General features: G+C 35.4%; 1 protein-coding gene across 1 annotated transcript in view; it reads left to right on the plus strand.

Annotated features, from left to right (window-relative positions):
* The window catches only part of LOC111046940 (protein artichoke), a 204,622-nt gene that overhangs the window by 155,462 nt on the left and 28,539 nt on the right, over window positions 1-20,621 (plus strand). Inside the window, exon 3 of the mRNA XM_039435180.1 lies at window positions 13,636-14,165. Within this exon, the coding sequence (XP_039291114.1) occupies window positions 13,761-14,165 (405 nt within the window). The 5' untranslated portion in view covers window positions 13,636-13,760. The remainder of the gene's footprint in view (window positions 1-13,635; window positions 14,166-20,621) is intronic.

Here is a 20,621-nt window from a genome sequence, read left to right on the forward strand (position 1 = left end):
CATACTCATATAACAATAACAATATTATTCTTACGAGTTCATACAAACTCACTTACAGTCTGACACCTGACACACCTTTTGTGGAATAAGTTCATGTTAAATAAATAAATCTACGTTCCATACTCATATAACAATAACAATTATTCTTACGAGTTCATACAAACTCACTTACAGTCTGACACCTGACACACCTTTTGTGGAATAAGTTCATGTTAAATAAATAAATCTACGTTCCATACTCATATAACAATAACAATTATTCTTACGAGTTCATACAAACTCACTTACAGTCTGACACCTGACACACCTTTCGTGGAATAAGTTTACGTTAAATAAATAAATAAATAAATCTACGTTCCATACTCATATAACAATAACAATATTATTCTTACGAATTCATACGAACTCACTTACAGTCTGACACCTGACACACCTTTTGTGGAATAAGTTCATGTTAAATAAATAAATCTACGTTCCATACTCATATAACATGTAACATATTAAATCTGGGTAGATAAAAAGCCCTAACAGAAATAGTAATAGGTCTAAAAATAAAGTAATTGGCTAATATCGCCAAGCAGATAATAACCAAGATTAGATAGCATCAGCTTGTTCTGGCTAAATGGTACAAGAACCTAAAAAGGATTTGAAAGAAGTTTATTGCTCAAAAATAGATTATTATATAAAATATTTAAAGATTGAGGTTATGTACATGTATTCACGGATCGGTGACCTAGAGATCGATCAAACCGAGGAACGTAGAATCTGACCAAAACCCCTTGGCAGAGCTTTATTGCAATCAGATGGTGTGCAACATGAAAAAACACCCGTCCACGTGGCTAATTATTAGGTAGCATGGAATTAATATTAATGTATAGAATATTAACTAGCATGCAAAGAGCATAAATAAAAAACCAAATAAAAATAATTTAATGTATTCAGGAAATAAGAGTTACCAGGCGCATGAATACCGAATAAAATTTGCATGCACCAATAGTAAAACGGCAGTTAATAGGCGGCAACTGTAGGCCAATTCAAAAATATTTATATATATTTATATAAATGTACTAGATTTTGTGTAAAAATTTGTGTAATCTATGTTATCGATATGGCTCGAATGCAAAGAAATTATTAATCATATAATTTAAGCAATATTTTGGCATTTTTTGTAAGATCTATTTGAATTTAATGGCGGAGGATTGGATATTTAAATTTTATGCTAATTTGAAAGTCGGAAAGAGGATCTGTAAAACTTGAGAAGGAAGAACGAGACTCGCCAGCCAGATGCCACCATAAGAGGACCCCAAATATTTTATAGCGAAGTACCTTATTAATAATTTTGTAAAAATTTAAAGTTAAAGTAAATTATTAAATTTCTTAAAAGACTTCGTGATGCTATTGTGAAGCAGAAGTCATTTTTCATTTTAATTAAATTTATAACCCCTGGAGGAGACGATTCCGGCTACCATATTCCCGGACCGCATGGAGTTGGATCGACATCGGCGGCTTACAAGAAGATTTTCGACACGTGAGTGATTAATTTGAATTTAGTGATGGGCGCCCTAGTGCTTCGAAATAATCTGATGATCAAAGCTAGCTCGCCGAAAGGTTATTATAAATTGAGAAATTAATAAGAGTAATACTTGCGCAAGTAAAAATTAGTATTAAAGGTATTTAATTGAAAGAAAAATATAGATCAATATTTTAGAAATTTCTATTTAATCAAAGAAGTACGAAATCTAGGCTATCAAACGTATGCATACAATATTTAATTTTTTGCAATACAATTTGCGATAATTTATCATAGTTCTAATTCACTAGATGAATGGCTCTACCTATTCCGTCAGGTGCCGAATCTTGCACCCTGAGATGAAAATATATATTCGATACAAATAAATCTACTAAATACTAGAGATTTTAATATATATATATATTTGGATTATTAGTGGCTAATTTATCAAGCTGATCTTAGAGCACATATTTTTGATTGAATTATCCAAGCCGACAAGTATTAGCAAGTACATGTCACAGCTACATGCCAAAGAATGCATATGATTTCAAGATAAAGGCACATGGTAATGATTCGTGCCACAAATCTAGAATATAAAGTTTAGCCTGTAATATATTTATTGATTTCAATATTGTTCTATTTTTATATTATATTTTTTATCGCTCTATATATATTTTTTGCCTCGATTGATCTTTGCATTATTTGTGTAATATATGTGTGAAATTTTCATGGTGTGCAATTTATTTTTTATTCCTCATCTCTATAGTATAAGTATCATTTTTATATATATTTATTATTTATTGAATTACAAGAGTTATAGGAGAAGCCCATATCTAGGCCTATCAAGATTTTTTAAGACTGAATACTATTAGAAAAACCACGACCTAATTATATTAAATCTCATGCTTTACCGACTGATGCCAAGCAGGAGGCTAATCGTTATTTAAATATAAAGAATAACGTGACATAAAGACATGTCGCCCAACGTGATAGGCCACGGATACGACACAAAGACATGCCGTACCAACGTGGGACTGATGATGAGAGCCAAGCTCATCGAATAATTATTTGAAATTAAGTCAATAACCATATTGAAAATTATAGATAACTTATACGAGTATTGAGGAAAACTGGTGAAGTAAAATTTGTATTACTTTTTGGGGAATCAATAGCTTTAAATAAAGAGAAATTATATGTTTTAAAGAAAATTTTTTATTATTGTTATTGTAAAAAAGAAAATATATTTTATAGAGAGAGCTATTATATTTTATAGGCCTAAACTGCTAGTCAGAAATCAATGAATAGTATTATTATATTATAAGAGCTTAAGTAATAAATAGGTTACCTGGCTTGTAATGTCCATAGGCCTATCCTCATTTGTGTCCTTATTAATGCCTTGTTGGCCAAAACTTTCACTTTTTTAACAAACACTTGACACTTAATCCATTTTTAAAATATGAGTCTCTTTTCGTCCACGCAAAGTAAGGTAGCAGACACACTGCAGACGGCGATAGTAGCGGAGATCGACGCTGAGGGGGGCGCGATGGAGTCCAACGCCCAGATCTCTTCAATCACCGCCAAGAATCCTGTGAACAGTAATAAACCGTTAAATGTCTCCCAAGAAGCAATAAGAAGGCTCTAGTAGAGGGGATGATCAAGTCATTTTCTAATAGTTTAGAAAAAACAATGACCATGGTAATGAAGGACTTGAAGGCGGAAATGAAGGAAATGCGGGAATCATTGAAGGATACATCGGTAAGAACGGGTAAGGAAACTGCAGACACAATACCAGCATCTACCGCTGAAAATCAAGAACTAATTACAACCGATTTAACAGCAAAAATAGATACTGTCACTTGTGAGTTAAACGAAAGAATAGATAACCTACCAGCACAAAACACTTCGCAAATTCATGAAATAGCTCACCCAAATTCTGATATAAATCAAAACACAGAAACCTGTAAAGCTTTAAACGGAACTCTACTAATTCAAAAATCCACTCTGACTCAATTAAATCAAGAAATAAACGCAAATAAAATTACACATAATAGTCAATGGCAGATAACACAGGAAAAAATAACAGCATTAGAAAATCATATTCAACAACGACCTCAAGGGATTCAAACAGACAACCTCAACGTACATAGTATATTACAAGGACTAGGAAAATTTGATAATACTGATCGCCATTTGCAACCTCAACCATTCATTGATCAGATAAAATAGTACAAACTCTTGCACCTACCTCTTGGAATTTTGGCGTCTCCGTTTGACTAATTTATTGATTGGCGAACCCCTGATGTTCTTTCGGAGTAGAGCCCATGAATTTACATCATTGGATGAGTTTGTAGCTGTCTTCCTGGAACAGTATTGGAGCAGAAGTAAACAGTTGGACGTGCTAGCGGACATTATATCATGCGATTTCAACCCTAACTTAGACGGTGCATGTACCACTTTCGTCACTGCTCTACAGTTTAAAAATTCTCAATTGAGCGAGCCCATTAATGAATCGGCATTAGCAAGTATTATTTTAAAGAAGCTACCGTATCAAGTTAGAATGGCACTCGCCACACAACCCATTACTGATTGTAAGCAGTTGATAAATCATTTATATGGTATACAGTCTGCAATGGCAATATCAAACCACCGCTCAGACCAGAGACACGCACCAAATCAACATAATTCAAAATTTAATCCGCATAACAGCCAAAATTATGAACCGGTATCATATGATCGCTACCGATCTGCTCCTCAATTTGAACGCCGCTATGAGCGCAGGCAAAATGGTAACTGGAATAATGAAAAATTTCAAAATCGCACAACCAACCACTATGCCCAGCAGAGCAATCGTAAGAATCACTATGATGGCCGTGATCGATTAAACTCAAATAACAATCACACTCAGAATAATTATAATAGAAATTACAAACCGCCACCTCATCAAATAAATACAAACTACACATTAGAGCATGCCACAGGATTAAATCAACAAAAAACCCGGGAACCCAGCACCCAACGACCCGCCACCAGATATACAGAAAACTACAGCTAATAAACCAGGACTATATGATACCCCCAATATAACAAGCACAAGCTCAAATGAAACAAACCAAGAAAAGCAGGATATTTCAACGTCATACACCACATTCATAAATGATTTACCGGAGACTTTGTTACAAGAAACACAAGATAACCCACCACCAGACACACAGAAACCAATACAAGACAGCCTACCACTAAAAACCGCCGCCAAACATGCAATTAAAAAAAATCCTGCAAACATCAATCCCTACTCAGCATCCTGTTCACTACCGAAGATCCCTCACCGCCGGAGAATACCAACAGCCACCAGGATCATGCTATAATCAAGGAGTTGGTGGATACAGAGCAAATTGAAAACGTATCAGATCCGCGCACAGAATCCATGCACCCGCACCAATGGACACCACCGAAGCGCACCAATGACGGGAAGGAGGACCCCATGGAAGAACGAGAGGACGGACTACCGGACAAGAGGGGCGACCATCGCAAGGCCCGGAGACGGAGGCGCCCGAGGACACCCGACCGGTATCAGGACGAGGAGGACAGCATACAGGACCGAATGAAGAACATGCATCGCAAGGCCCGGAGGCGGAAGAAACGGAGGAACCGCGCGCGCCGATGGAGGCCGCATGCACGGTTCAAACGCCCGAAGAGGACACCGGACCGACACCGAGGAGGACAGGAGCGGACCGACGGCGTGCATCCGCGGCACATTCGTTTTAAGGAAGATGATCAACGATGTGACTGGAATAATAGGCCAAAGAAATATAACAAAAATGGAGCTACTACCAGAATAAATACGGATTCGTGCATGGGCAACAAGAAAATGGAAGATGGACTAATGAAGAATGGAAAGTGCTTAATAAGAGTGAAAGGAGTAAGGAATAATGTCAATAAAAATGGAAGTACCGGGCTATTATATGTGGAAAGATTATATTATTAAAGAACTAATTAGTGTTTTGATTTATTGTATTGTGTGGATTACCATGTCTGTGATAATATTGAAAAGTGATGCTATTGATGTTATAATTGAGACCATGTTATTATTGAAGGAATTTGTTGACTGTTGGAAATCTTGTATGGTGAAATTGTTTGTTATTAAGGCCGTGATGTTTGCTAAAAAGTATGATGTTAATGAAATAATGAAGGGGATAATATTATTGAAGAAGTTTATGGCCTATGAAAAATCTTGCTTTACGAAACTGTTTCCTGATATGATTAAAATTGTTTATAAAGAAACTATGTGGATAGTATTGAAAGAAAATAAATGGAAGACTTTGGATCAATTAAAAGAAATTATTATTAAAGGAACAAGGAGTTATTTGAAGAAAGAGTACACCAGATACCAGGGCTTTAAATTTATGATGAAAAAATTATCAATAGGACAGCCTCACAAATCAACAGCAGATAACCTCACCAGCCTACAACATCTACAAATAGAATGCAAGAAGATGCAAGTAAACCACGGGATTTCTACATACCATATCACAGAATTTGAAATAAATATGATAAGAAATCAAGGAAAGCATTATTATCAAACCGATTACTAACCTTCCTTAATAAATTTAAGCTTGGTATAGGACCGCGTGGCAACAATCCAATGTTTAATTCCTTCCAGCCGTTAGAAGCCTGCAATAAGGAAAAGAACAATTTTTAAATATGTAATTAAATTATATACATCAGATAAAAAAGGACACAAGCGGGGATAATAAAATTAAAATTTGTTAATTACCTTTTTAAGAGAAAAAATTGAGCAGTTAGGTTAGTTATGAAAGTCGATAGCAATTCTAATGTAACATGTAGCACTATGAAATGTAGAACAGCGACCAGCTGAGCAAAGCCACCTAAATCAAATAGGTGACGTCTGTTGAACATATGTTTATAAAAAGAAATACTGTACCCAAAAAGTTATTTATTATTGTTATTTATTATATTTATTAATGTCGATATATTTATTTATATGTTTTATATTTATTACTTTTAATTATGCCACGTTTGTTACCTGAAAAGACTTAAAGTGAATACCAGCTACAAAAACCAAAGAGCCATTAGCAAAAGAAAAGTATTGTACCTGATGTATAGAAAATTATTTATATTAAGACCTAAGAAATACTATAAGACATAAGCCCAGAAGTTTGTGAATCGAAATTATTGTCTAAAAGGAATCATTTGTGAGAATTATGAAATGTGTGTAGTTAGGTTGGTGGCCCTGCAAGCGGCGAATTTAAAAATTACTATGTTTTAAGTGCTGTCAGGAAGAGTACGTTAGAAGTTTATATTTATGATATTTTATGTGTGTTGAGGAGGAGAATTTGTTATTGTATTTGATAAAGGTATAAAGAGATGCAGCAAATATGTCTGCGAACTGTGATAGAAGTATGAGAGTATAATTTATAAATAAAGTATAGTGTATATCGATGTATTGAAGGGTGGTTTTCATTAAAAACATTGTGATTCTCAAATATTTTGAATTCAACCCAGGGGCGCGTGTAACATATTAATCTGGGTAGATAAAAAGCCCTAACAGAAATAGTAATAGGTCTAAAAATAAAGTAATTGGCTAATATCGCCAAGCAGATAATAACCAAGATTAGATAGCATCAGCTTGTTCTGGCTAAATGGTACAAGACCTAAAAAGGATTTGAAGGAAGTTTATTGCTCAAAAATAGATTATTATATAAAATATTTGAAGATTGAGGTTATGTACATGTATTCACGGATCGGTGACCTAGAGATCGATCAAACCGAGAACGTAGAATCTGACCAAAACCCCTTGGCAGAGCTTTATTGCAATCAGATGGTGTGCAACATGAAAAAACACCCGTCCACGTGGCTAATTATTAGGTAGCATGGAATTAATATTAATGTATAGAATATTAACTAGCATGCAAAGAGCATAAATAAAAAACCAAATAAAAATAATTTAATGTATTCAGGAAATAAGAGTTACCAGGCGCATGAATACCGAATAAAATTTGCATGCACCAATAGTAAAACGGCAGTTAATAGGCGGCAACTGTAGGCCAATTCAAAAATATTTATATATATTTATATAAATGTACTAGATTTTGTGTAAAAATTTGTGTAATCTATGTTATCGATATGGCTCGAATGCAAAGAATTATTAATCATATAATTTAAGCAATATTTTGGCATTTTTTGTAAGATCTATTTGAATTTAATGGCGGAGGATTGGGATATTTAAATTTTATGCTAATTTGAAAGTCGGAAAGAGGATCTGTAAAACTTGAGAAGGAAGAACGAGACTCGCCAGCCAGATGCCACCATAAGAGGACCCCAAATATTTTATAGCGAAGTACCTTATTAATAATTTTGTAAAAATTTAAAGTTAAAGTAAATTATTAAATTTCTTAAAAGACTTCGTGATGCTATTGTGAAGCAGAAGTCATTTTTCATTTTAATTAAATTTATAACCCCCTGGAGGAGACGATTCCGGCTACCATATTCCCGGACCGCATGGAGTTGGATCGACATCGGCGGCTTACAAGAAGATTTTCGACACGTGAGTGATTAAATTTGAATTTAGTGATGGGCGCCCTAGTGCTTCGAAATAATCTGATGATCAAAGCTAGCTCGCCGAAAGGGTTATTATAATTGAGAAATTAATAAGAGTAATACTTGCGCAAGTAAAAAATTAGTATTAAAGGTATTTAATTGAAAGAAAAATATAGATCAATATTTTAGAAATTTCTATTTAATCAAAGAAGTACGAAATCTAGGCTATCAAACGTATGCATACAATTTAATTTTTTGCAATACAATTTGCGATAATTTATCATAGTTCTAATTCACTAGATGAATGGCTCTACCTATTCCGTCAGGTGCCGAATCTTGCACCCTGAGATGAAAATATATATTCGATACAAATAAATCTACTAATACTAGAGATTTTAATATATATATATATTTGGATTATTAGTGGCTAATTTATCAAGCTGATCTTAGAGCACATATTTTTGATTGAATTATCCAAGCCGACAAGTATTAGCAAGTACATGTCACAGCTACATGCCAAAAATGCATATGATTTCAAGATAAAGGCACATGGTAATGATTCGTGCCACAAATCTAGAATATAAAGTTTAGCCTGTAATATTTATGATTTCAAATATTGTTCTATTTTTTATATTATATTTTTTTCGCTCTATATATATTTTTTGCCTCGATTGATCTTTGCATTATTTGTGTAATATATGTGTGAAATTTTCATGGTGTGCAATTTATTTTTTATTCCTCATCTCTATAGTATAAGTATCATTTTTATATATATTTATTATTTATTGAATTACAAGATTTATAGGAGAAGCCCATATCTAGGCCTATCAAGATTTTTTAAGACTGAATACTATAGAAAACCACGACCTAATTATATTAAATCTCATGCTTTACCGACTGATGCCAAGCAGGAGGCTAATCGTTATTTAAATATAAAGAATAACGTGACAAACAATAACAATTATTCTTACGAGTTCATACAAACTCACTGCCAGACTAACAACTGACACATCCTTTGTGAAATAATACACCGGAATAATGATCCCAATCTACTCTTGTTCAGACTCCAAAGCTACACCGCGATGTGGCAACAATGGTTTCATGTAATAACTCGTCGTTTAATGGTGTTTTCATGTTGGGAACTTACGGCTCAAAACTTTTCGAAAAGAGAATATGTTATGTGAGGCTTCCTTAACCCCCACCCCTAGCCAACGCCTCTTTCTTATACCTGTATAGTTTCTTTTCAAACATAATTAACAAGCAGGTGGTGAAAACTCCGCTTTTAGTTCAGCTTGGGTATCTTCAACTTATATAGGGGTTGCTTCCGTAGTAGGGTTAACACTGTATTCTTCCCTTCCCACTGCTCCTTGAGTTTCTAGGTTAATACAGTATTGTTTTCTACTATAGAAGAATCCCTCTAGAAGCTCAATATTACTAGTAGTTCTGTGAACAGTAGACCTCACACAGTATTCTCATCCACAAGTACCAGATGTCAACTGTTTTAAATGTTAAAAACTCAGTTCACGTTTGAATTTGTATTTCATATGATATAATTCATCCAGTTCCGAGATGATCTTTCTATCTGATGAAAATTAATTTTGTAGAATCAAAAATATTATAATTTCTCCAGAATTATTTAGTTCATTTGTTTATTTTTATTCACCTATTAAATTAGTTTTTTCGAATGTGAGAATATTGATACTGATGGGCAAGCATAATAATACCATGACTGCAAAACAAAATATCGAAACCAAAGACCTTAAAGCTGCGATTAGACCAAATTTATTAAAAAAATGTTGATGACCCAATCCTTCTAGATTATATTGGATTGAACATAACTTATAAAAAACACATGATGAACATATGTGTTTGTCAACTTCCGTTCAATCTAATAGAATCTATAAGGATTAAGTTATAACCATTTTGTTAATAACTTTGGTGTAAACCCAGCTTGAAGATGCATACCTCTTTAATGTCTTTGATTGAAACTATACGTTTTTTGGAAAAAATGTCACGTTTTTTGGGAAAAATGTCACCTTATACAAATATAGTAATAGACTGGCTTCTCCACACATCTGTGTAATCACTTGTCAGCTGACTTATTCTTTCATTTCAGTTCTAATTCCACATTTTTCCTCAAACTCTCTTTCTCTCTTCTTAATCAACCTTTTTCTTGAATAAGAAGTTCTTCTTGTTCTTCTTCAATCTCTACACTCCCATGCCTCCTTTTTCGTCTTTTCGTCTCTCATCCTTTTCATTTTTCTCTCCCTCTGAAGTCTCATCTTTTTCAAACTCTCTTTTTCTCTTCTCAATCAACATTTTCTTGAATAAGACGTTCTTCTTGATTCTTCTTCAATCTCTACACTCCCATGCCTCCTTTTTGTCTTTTCGTCTTCCATCCTTTTCCTTTCTCTCTGTCTCTCTCTCTCTCTCTCTCTGCAGTGTCATCTCTCTCAATTCCCTCATATCTTTCCTTCGTCTTGCCACTTTTCAACTTTTTGCCTTTTTCCATTCTGTATTCCATTCATTCATCTTCTTTGTTTTTCCTCTTTTCATCTCTTTCGCTCCTCAATCTCCTCTCATGAAATACATCTATCTCAATATACGTCTAAGAAGAATGGACGGATTGATTGATTGATTGAGTACTTTATTTATGTAGATTACAATATATACTGGCTTATACACTTATATACAATAGCTTACAATACAGCAAAATTATAGATGAATTTACATAATATAGACTAAGAAAATAATTATTGAATTGTATATGATATGAGAAGTAATTTGTAATATAATAACTATACATAATTATATTGAAACACTTCTTGAAATGGGCTGCTTTTAATTAATAAAACAAAATAAAACTTGTAGCACCCTTTATTTATTAAAAAACTTAAAATAGTTGAACAACTAGTTTCGGTTTACACCATCTTCAGGTTCTAAGATAAAAATTTATTTTTTAAACTCTTTTAAGTTCTTTTTATTTTAGAACCTAAAGATGGTGTAAACCGAAACTAGTTGTTCAACTATTTTAAGTTTTTAATGAATAAAGGGTGCTACAAGTTTTATTTTGTTTTAATAATTATATTGTTATGCATCTAAATTGGCGGAGCTTTGGACATATCAATGTCCATTCTTCGGAAAGAATATTAAAAATATCCTCCCCACTAACTCTCTACCAAAACAGAGAGTGAGAAGAAGAGTTGGAAGAACAAGAGAGTGGAAGGGAATCGAGAAAATTTTACTCTTGTCTTCTTCTCCTTTTCCTCCTCCTCCTTCTTCTTTCTTATTCTTTTTCTTCTTATTCTTCTTCTTGTTATTGTTTTCCTTCTTCTCCTTCTTTTCCTTCTTCTACTTCTACTTCTCCACCTTCTTCTTCTCATTGTTCTTCTTCTTCCTCTCTCTCTTTTCTCAACTTATGGCAAACAAATTAGGCGTCGGATCGTCTTATCGAGATCGAGAGCACAAGAGCAGCTTCTTCGAATAACTCTCATCCTACATGATTACTGTTTCACCCGTGAATATTCAAGTTATAATTTCAAAGTTTTATCACAACAATTATCTTCAATTTAGAAGTTTTCCCGTCTAGTTTAAGTCAATATACTTGATTTCGTGCGTGAACTGGAGGAAGTAATTATAATGCTATTTATCAAGGGTAGACTGATAAGTGAAGAGTTACTTGGATGTGAGCTTTCTGTGCCAAATCAGAAAGAATCAAATTGCTTAGGTTAACTTGTTTAATTAGGTTTAAATTAGTATGAGACAGGAGAATAATACCTTATCTTCATACTATAATTTAAGTCTATAACTCTACGAGTAGATAAGTAGTCTACTGAGAGTATAAGTAAATTGATTATACTCTGCTAAAATATCTATCTATATTAAGTTCACCATGATTCAGGCTAGGGCCACACGAGGCTGACGCACAAAGTGCGTCCGTTGCAACTTACTTTTTGACGTCCCTTGAAGAAATACATTGAAATGAATTGGTGACAACACATGAGGTACGTGCGTACCAAGTAACGGAAGTCGTAATGGACGGTGATTTTTGAACTGCGCATAAATGCTACAACGCACATCGAGACATGCAAAAGTTACTGCTTCGTCTGGTTCCATTGCGTGAAGCCAACTGACGTTGACGCACCACACTCAATGCTCGTGTCGTGTCATTGGCGTCAGCCGCAAACAGTAAGTTGCGATGGGCGCACTATGTGCGCTCGTGTGACCCTAGCCTTAGAGTCATTAAACGTTAAATTGAAACGTATGACGTCATTTTGACGTATGACGTTAAATCGGCCTATGTTATTTCTCAATATTTAATTATTGAGACCATAAAGAAAACGTAGCATAGGTAGATATCTCATGGTAAAGGTCGTTTATGTTCCAAATTTCAAGCCGATTTTTTGTTAACTCTAGCCGATAACTGTCGACTACTGTCAATAATGTTTTGACCAGCGTCACATGGCTCCAACATAAACAACCAGGAAATTCGCGGATGAGCATTATCACGTATGAACTACTGGACTGATTAACTTGAAATTTTTCATAAAGATTCTTTAAATTCTTCAAGATTTCAGTAGGTCAAGTTCCCAGTTTAACAATATTCTTCCTCTGAAGAAGAAGAAGAAAGAAGAAGAAGAAGAGAGAAGAAGAAGAAGAAGAAAGAAGAAGAAGAAGAAGAAGAGAGAAGAAGAAGAAAGAAGAAGAAGAAAGAAGAAGAAGAAAAGAAGAAGAAGAAGAAGAAGAAGAAGAGAGAAGAAGAAGAAGTAGAAGAAGAAGAGAAGAAGAAGAAAAGAAGAAGAGAAGAAGAAGAAGAAGAAGAAGAAGAAGAAGAAGAAGAAGAAGAAGAAGAAGAAGAAGAAGAAGAAGTTCAAAATTAGACCCTTGCGGAGCACGGGTTACCTGCTAGTAATGAATAGAATAGATCCCCACATTTCAGTGAGAGTTGAAGTAGCCAGCTCTGTGAAAACATATTTTCCAAGAGTTCTGATTGGACTGGTCACACTCAAAGGGAATGAATTTCTCCATTAGAACTTGTGGGAATAATATTCTCACTGTATCTGTCAATATTATTGTCACTTATATGTGGGAATCCAGCTTTAGTTAGTGATATTTCATATTTCTAGAATGTTTTTTCCTGCATTTAACAGATGTTGAATCTCTGTATTTCCTCCCAGAGAAGAACATTCTTACTAAAACTGGACAAAGTATTTGCACTGCTGGAGAGTATCACGATAGAGAAACAATAGCTTGAGTAGATATCCCATGGTATAGGGCGTTCATGTCGCAACTTTTACTGTTATCTCAAGCTGATAGTCCACGTATTTCTTTCCCAAAAAGGTGTATGACGCTGGTAGTCTCTCATATTATGCCGTTCATACACACTCACCCGGCCAAAACAGTAAAAATCTTCAATAATTGATAGTAATCGACTTGAGATAACAGTAAAAGTTGCGAAATAAACGCCCTATACCATGGGATATCTACTTACGCTATTGTTTCTCTATGGTATCACCTTGCACATAATCATCAACCCCAATCTCATATCATTTTTCTTTCTGTTACAGACGCTCAACAAACCAACAACTCTGGGTACCCTTGGAGGCGGCAGAGTCCCACCAACTGGAGGCAGCACTACTAGAAGTCGGAGGCGGCAAAAAGCGTGGGGGCAGCTAAACAAAATGGAGGTGAAATGAAGTGCTGGCCTCTACGGCTGCTGGCTTTGCTTCTGGCGGTGGGGGGCGGCGGAACCGGAAGTAGCGGCACCGGAAGTAGTTTTGCCGGAACCGGAAGTGGCGGACTCGGAACCGGAAGTAGTAGTTTTGCGGGAACCGGAAGCGGTGGAACCGGAAGTGGAGCAACCGGAAGTGAGTGCCCCGCTGGTCTAGGAGCAGCATGTCCGTGCTACAGTTTCGAGGATGGCATTTTTGTCGAGTGCCCATCGCCGACCAAAGCTGTGTTGCACCGTCTGTTGAACGCATTGCACGATACGCCTGTACAGTCGCTGAACATCTACGATTTGGATCGTGCACTAACACTGCTCACAAACGACCTGTTTCCGCCTGGCGATATCATCATCAAGCATCTACAGATCAAGGTTAGTAGTCTGAGGTCATTTATACTATAATAAATTAGAACCGTAAGTACAATGATTAGAAAGAAGTAAATTACAAACATAATACTCCAGAAATTTAATAAAATCAAGAGAGAAACATTTTAAGAGAGAAGCATATCACCAAGCAGTCCATGTCAAAATCCATGATGAGTGTAATTCAACATTCTAAATAAGCTTTTAGCAGTATTGGAGATGATACAGTAGTTGAAGCTTGAGGTTCATGGGGCCAAGCCATACAAGGAATTTTAGGTTGAGAGAAAAACTTATCGAGAGAGAGAAACATATCAAGAAAGAAACTTATCACCAAGCAGTCCATGTCAAAACACAATATGAATGTAATTCAACATTCTAAAAGAGCTTTTAGCAGTATTGAACATGATGCAGTAGCTGAAGCTTGAGGCTCAAGGGCCAAGCCAAACAAGGCGTTTTCATAATTCACAAGACACGACACGACCTCTCTGGTTGGCTTCCTAGGAAGCTCAATCGATAAGTCAATCCAATTAGTCAATCGTAGAGGCTCCTGTCTTGTTGTGCCCACTGAAAAAACGCCTCGTTTGGCTTGGCCCTGAGATCTGCGATCTGCGATACCATGGGTCATAATCCCATGAATTGATAGCTCTACTCTGAAATCTGATGACGATTTTGTATCCTTCAAATAAGGTATTCAAGTTATTAGAATAAGGTATTCAAATAAAGTATTACTCACAGCTAGCACACAAGTTTGAATTGTCTGGCTGTGCCAAAGATTTATTATAATTACATTTGTCTTAAGTATCTTGTATTCTCGCGAAATAAATATTCTATTTTATTTATTATATCCTCTATATAAGGTTTCAATGTGAACATTCAAAGTTGATTGTTTGGAGAGAATAAGTTGTGTTTTATCACCGCTCCATACAAAGGATTACGACAACCCAAGTTCTAATAGCTTATTGTTAATGAAAATCCATTATCATTTGATGTAAATCATCAGCTGAAGAAAACGTAAAACCAGTAACTGTTTCGAACTATTGATGAAATTTTCGAGAAAAAATAGTTCATCATCTCTGAACTCTGAGGATTGTGTATGAGAGAGGGTTAAAAGTAAGAGAGAGCCGGCTGCGCCCAAGCTTTTCCCTCCCAGAATTTAAATTAAGAAAGCAATTCAATTCAATCTATAACATCATACATTGCATACTGCAAAAGAAACCTTGTTCTCTGTGATACTGCAAATACATCTAGCTCATCATCTATGACCTCTGAGGATCAAGTATGAGTGAGGGTTAGAAGTAAGAGAGAGCCGACTGCCCCTAGCTTCGCCCTCCCAGAATTTAAATAAAGGCAGCTCTTCAATTTAATCTATAACAACATACATTACATACTGCAACAGAAACCTTGTTCTCTGTGATACTGCATATACATCTAGCTCATCATCTTTGACCTCTGAGGATTAAGAGTATGAGTGAGGGTTCAAAGTAAGAGAGAGCCGGATGTGCCCTAGCTTCGCCCTACTAGAATTAAAATAAAGGCAGCAACTCAATTTTATCTACAACATCATACATTACATACTGCAACAGAAACCTTGTTCTCTGTGATACTGCATATACATCTAGCTCATCATCTATGACCTCCGAGGATTGAGTATGAGAGAGGGTTAAAAGTAAGAGAGAGCCGGCTGCGCCCAAGCTTCTCCCTCCTAGAATTTAAATAAAGGCAGCAATTCAATTCAATCTATAACATCATACATTGCATACTGCAAAAGGAACCTTGTTCTCTGCGATACTGCATATACATCTAGCTCATCATTCATGACCTCTGAGGATTAAGTATGAGTGAGGGTTAAAAGTAAGAGAGAGCCGGCTGCGCCCTAGCTTCGCCCTCCTATAATTAATATGAAGGCAGCTATTCAATTCAATCTATAACATCATAATTGCATACTGCAACAGATACAAACCTTGTTCTCTGTGATACTGCATTTATACGTCACCCGAAAGTCATGCCATATCCTACCAGCTTTCAGTAAAGATACCACTTTTCGAATGCCACTCTATCCCCTATAATCCGTATCGTTTTAGCAGACGTGTTATCCCCCTCATATCAGCTATCAAATCACGCTCTTCTGGAGTCCAAAGCTATAGTGAGATTCACTCCAAACTGTCAGGATTCTCCATCAACAACATTAACACTTCCTATTCAATCAATGTTGCCAGTCTCGAACCATACTGGAAATCACTTAAAACTGTCAGTATTTGTCATAAATGGCATTCAACGCTTTCCATTAAACCTACACTGACACTATTCATGCATTCAACTGAAGCAGATTCACTTCAAACTGTCAGTATTCCTCATAAACAGCATCCAAAGCTTCCCATTCATCCAATACTGACAGTGGATCTCAGAGCAGTCATCCATAATATACGAGATAACATTCGGCGACATGATTCCAGCGATTATTATTTAATCGAGCTCAACATGGTGCTTGTCAATCGATTATCGATATATATCGATATTACAAGCCGATAGTGGTCAGCACCCGGGATTGCATTAAAATTGAATCACACACACAAGACACAAGTCAATCGATTTCAATATTCGATATATAGTTGCCTATAGTGAGGTCCACGTTATAATGGCAGTGTTTGATTAGCAATGGTATTGCTATCCTTGTCTTCTTGTCTTCTTGTCTTCTATCCTTCTCTTTCTCGCTTTGCTCTGTTGCCAGATCGTCTTTCAACAATGTAGAATTGAAGATAAATTAAATTATGTAATCTCAATTATGTAAATTCATTACAAAATTATTGAAAAATATAATTTATTGCTTAATAGAATATAGTTGATTATTTTGAACGAGAATGAACAGTTAATATTACATCAATAAACCTAATTGATAAGAACAATATAAAAATCTTGTAGTACCCTTTATTTTTAAAAAAACTTTTAAATAGTTTCAACCCTAAGTTAGGGTCGAAACTAGTTGTTGAACTATTTTAAAGTTTTTAAAAATCTGGTGTGGCGCACTCACACAACTTTCCTTGCCGTTATGAGAAAAGATCACCTGACGCTTGTGTTCCCGCACATCTCAAGTCTACTATTCAAAGATATGAACCAGCTGTTGACAGGACAATAACGCTGGAGACACACGAAGTATGCTATCTCTTCATAGTGAATGATTTAATAGAATCAACAGTTTGCCAACAGTTTGCAATTGGATAATCACATTTTCTCGTATTTCGAGCTTATTTTCAATTTTAGGTGAAAATGTTACTGAACATTAATTCTAGAGATTTTCATGATCAATCTTTTCCACTTGAAATTTCTTGTTTAAATTGTATCTGAAAGCCTGATAATCGTGAATCTGAAATCAAACTTTGCATAGATTGTGCAGTGCTCCTGAAATTTTCACAGATATGAGACTTGTGGCAGTTGATGGAGCTTATCGATGACTATTTTAGGTATGAATTTGATCAAAATCGTTAGAGCCGTTTTCGAGAAAATCGCGAAAAACCCTGTTTTTGACAACATTTTTGCCATTTTAGCCGCCATCTTGAATTACATTTGATCGAAATTGTTCGTGTCGGATCCTTATAGTGTAAGGACCTTAAGTTCCAAATTTCAAGTCATTCCGTTAATTAGGATATGAGATATCGTGTTCACACACACATACAGACCAATACCCAAAAATCACTTTTTTGGACTCAGGGAACCTTGAAACGTATAGAAATTTGAAAATTGGGGTACCTTAAATTTTGTTTCGGAAAGCAATACTTTCCTTACCAATGGTAATAGGGCAAAGAAAGTAAAAAATAAAGGCTACTACAACATTTTCATGTTGTTTCTATTAATTTTTTAAAAAGTAGCACATTTAAGTGAAGTGTCTTTATCAATAAACCTGTATCTGTTACCGTCTATAGAAGGCATTGACAAGACAGAGGTTCGGCAACGTTGTTCTCCCATCTTTCTCCACTGCCATTATAACGTGGACCTCACTATACCACCGTCGGTGAACTAAATTGAATTACACCGTCAGCTCGATGTTTGTCTATCGATGATTCGATATATCGATAGGGGATGAATCGATAGTGCAGCATGCAGCGAGTTGTTGGACTGCATTGAAATTGAATTAGGCTACTCTATCAAATTACACTGGTCGAATATAGAATCGGCCACTTCTGCACATTGGGTGGTTATTTAGATACATAATCCTATGTATATGTGGGCTGATAGGTACATAATCCTATGTATATGTGGGCTGATGTGTTACCAGAGCGGGTTATTCACAGAGGAACGTACTATATGGTTCTAGTGGATGTGTATATTGTATGTATTTATGTGGGGTTATTTGTAGTAGCAGACAGTATGCAATAGAGTTGGTGGTGGTTTGGTTATGATGAACAACATCAATTGAGATGGGATCGTTTGATGATCTGGTGAAGAGAGAGGAAGGGAAGGAGAGAGCGAGGCAGTGAGAGAGCAGGAGAAAGCACATAAAAGGGAGAGAACGAGTGTCGGAGATATCACAAACATTAGTAGGCCTATGCTATTCAATCCTTACATCAACCAATGTATCTCATTAGAATTGGAATATTCTTTTGTTCATAAAAAATTGTCAAAAATGATGGTGATTTGTAAATTCTTTGTACGAAAGTATTCAATTCATATTTGAAATATTATTATAAATTAATGTAGATGTGTGATTATATAAAACGTCTGCGCCAGGGGGGTATATAAGAAGATGGCTCAGGGAGCCTGCCCCGAAATAATGAATATGAAGAAAAATTAGTACAGTAATTACAAAAAAAGTACAGTAATATCAATCTTTGACGGCCTGACGGTAAAGTAAAAAGATCATTCAGCGCAAATTTCCCTCTGAATACGAGCAGCGAAACTGATATTGAGTATCATGGGGTGTTACTATATTCACTATATTACAAAATTAAATTTGGATTTTCGTTTAATAATAATTATTAATTCATTAGCATTTGAAAAATTGCAATATCTCAGTAATTTCTATCCATGAAAATCAGATGTAGCCAATAGCAAGCCAGCAAACATGTTGGCCAACTTCAGAAAAGTACAGCTACAAGAGTTGACCTTGTTCAAATTTGATCGACGCAGTTTTGATCAATCCCGAGGTTGGTGGAACAGTTGAATGTTTGAATGAGTGATCAAATTTTGACTATGGTCTAATTGACCATGGCTAGGCTATATTTGATCGAGGTTGGTGAAACCGGGCATAAGAGAGATAAACAGATGGTAACATTAAGTGAGAAAGAGAAAGAAGTTGGTACGTGCATTTGTGCTATTTGAATAATTGATACTCACATATCGTATATTTGTAATTTCATAAAGCACAATAAAAAAATAACCTATAGTATCCTCTATCTTGAGGGTTAAGTTTAAGGGAGGGCCGGCTGTGCCCTAACTTCGCCCTTCTAGGATTTTAATAAAGGCAGTGAATCAATATCAATATCTTATTGCAGCACTACTAGTTTCAACTCTCCAAGAGTCATTTTCAAGTGTAGAAGAAAGAATATTGTACTTTTATATCCTAGAATGATATTACTCATTGCTTGTTTGAATGATACATGTATTAGCCCAGTCAACGAAGTGATATAGAGGGAAAAGTTGGGAGGACAGTTTTTGACCCCTCAGTTCTGTTTAGGGTAGTGAGGAGGTAAACATATCAAATGTCCCCACCCCTACCCCCTGTGCTAAAAAAACCACCCTCATCCCTTACCACAAGGGGTGGGAATGGGGACTTTTGATATGTTCACCCCCTAACTGGTCCCAACAAAGCTGCGAAGTCAAAAATTGTGTTCAAAACATTCTCTCCAAATTCCTATGTCTATTTTTGCATAACTGAAGATCTCACACTCAACACTGAAGCTGCTGCAACAGTCGTGGGAATGTGCGTAAACTTGTGAAATTATACATCAAACTAAAGAGAATTCGATGCTCTATAAGCACATGATCAGCGTGGATTTTTCCCATCGATATTAAAAAAGTTATAAGAGAAAAAATAGCAAAAAATTTAAGGAAAATGTGTTTTTTCATAAATGTCACATCTTTTAGAGCGGACATCTCGAAAAGTAAAAGAGATATAGAAAAAGTTGTGGGATCAATATTGTAGGAAATTATGCAAGCTTTAATTCCTTATAGAATAGTCATGTCTGTAAAATGCATAATTTTCGGGTTATATGCGAGAAACCAAAAAATGGTACCTTTGAACCACCTCCACCCCTTTAGCACAGGGGGTGGTGGTGGGGACTTTTGATATGTTTACCTCCTCTTTACCCTAAACAGAACTGTATGGTCAAAAATTTTCTTCCAAACTTTTCCCTCTATACCCTTTTTTGAGCATTCATTGCCTGGACTATAATTATCTCATTCAACCTGAATTCTATCAATAGTATAGGCCCTAATAGTAATAATAATTATTATTATTATCTATGAACTATT

Source organism: Nilaparvata lugens, chromosome 8 (assembly GCF_014356525.2).
Source record: "Nilaparvata lugens isolate BPH chromosome 8, ASM1435652v1, whole genome shotgun sequence".
Taxonomy (NCBI): domain Eukaryota; kingdom Metazoa; phylum Arthropoda; class Insecta; order Hemiptera; family Delphacidae; genus Nilaparvata; species Nilaparvata lugens.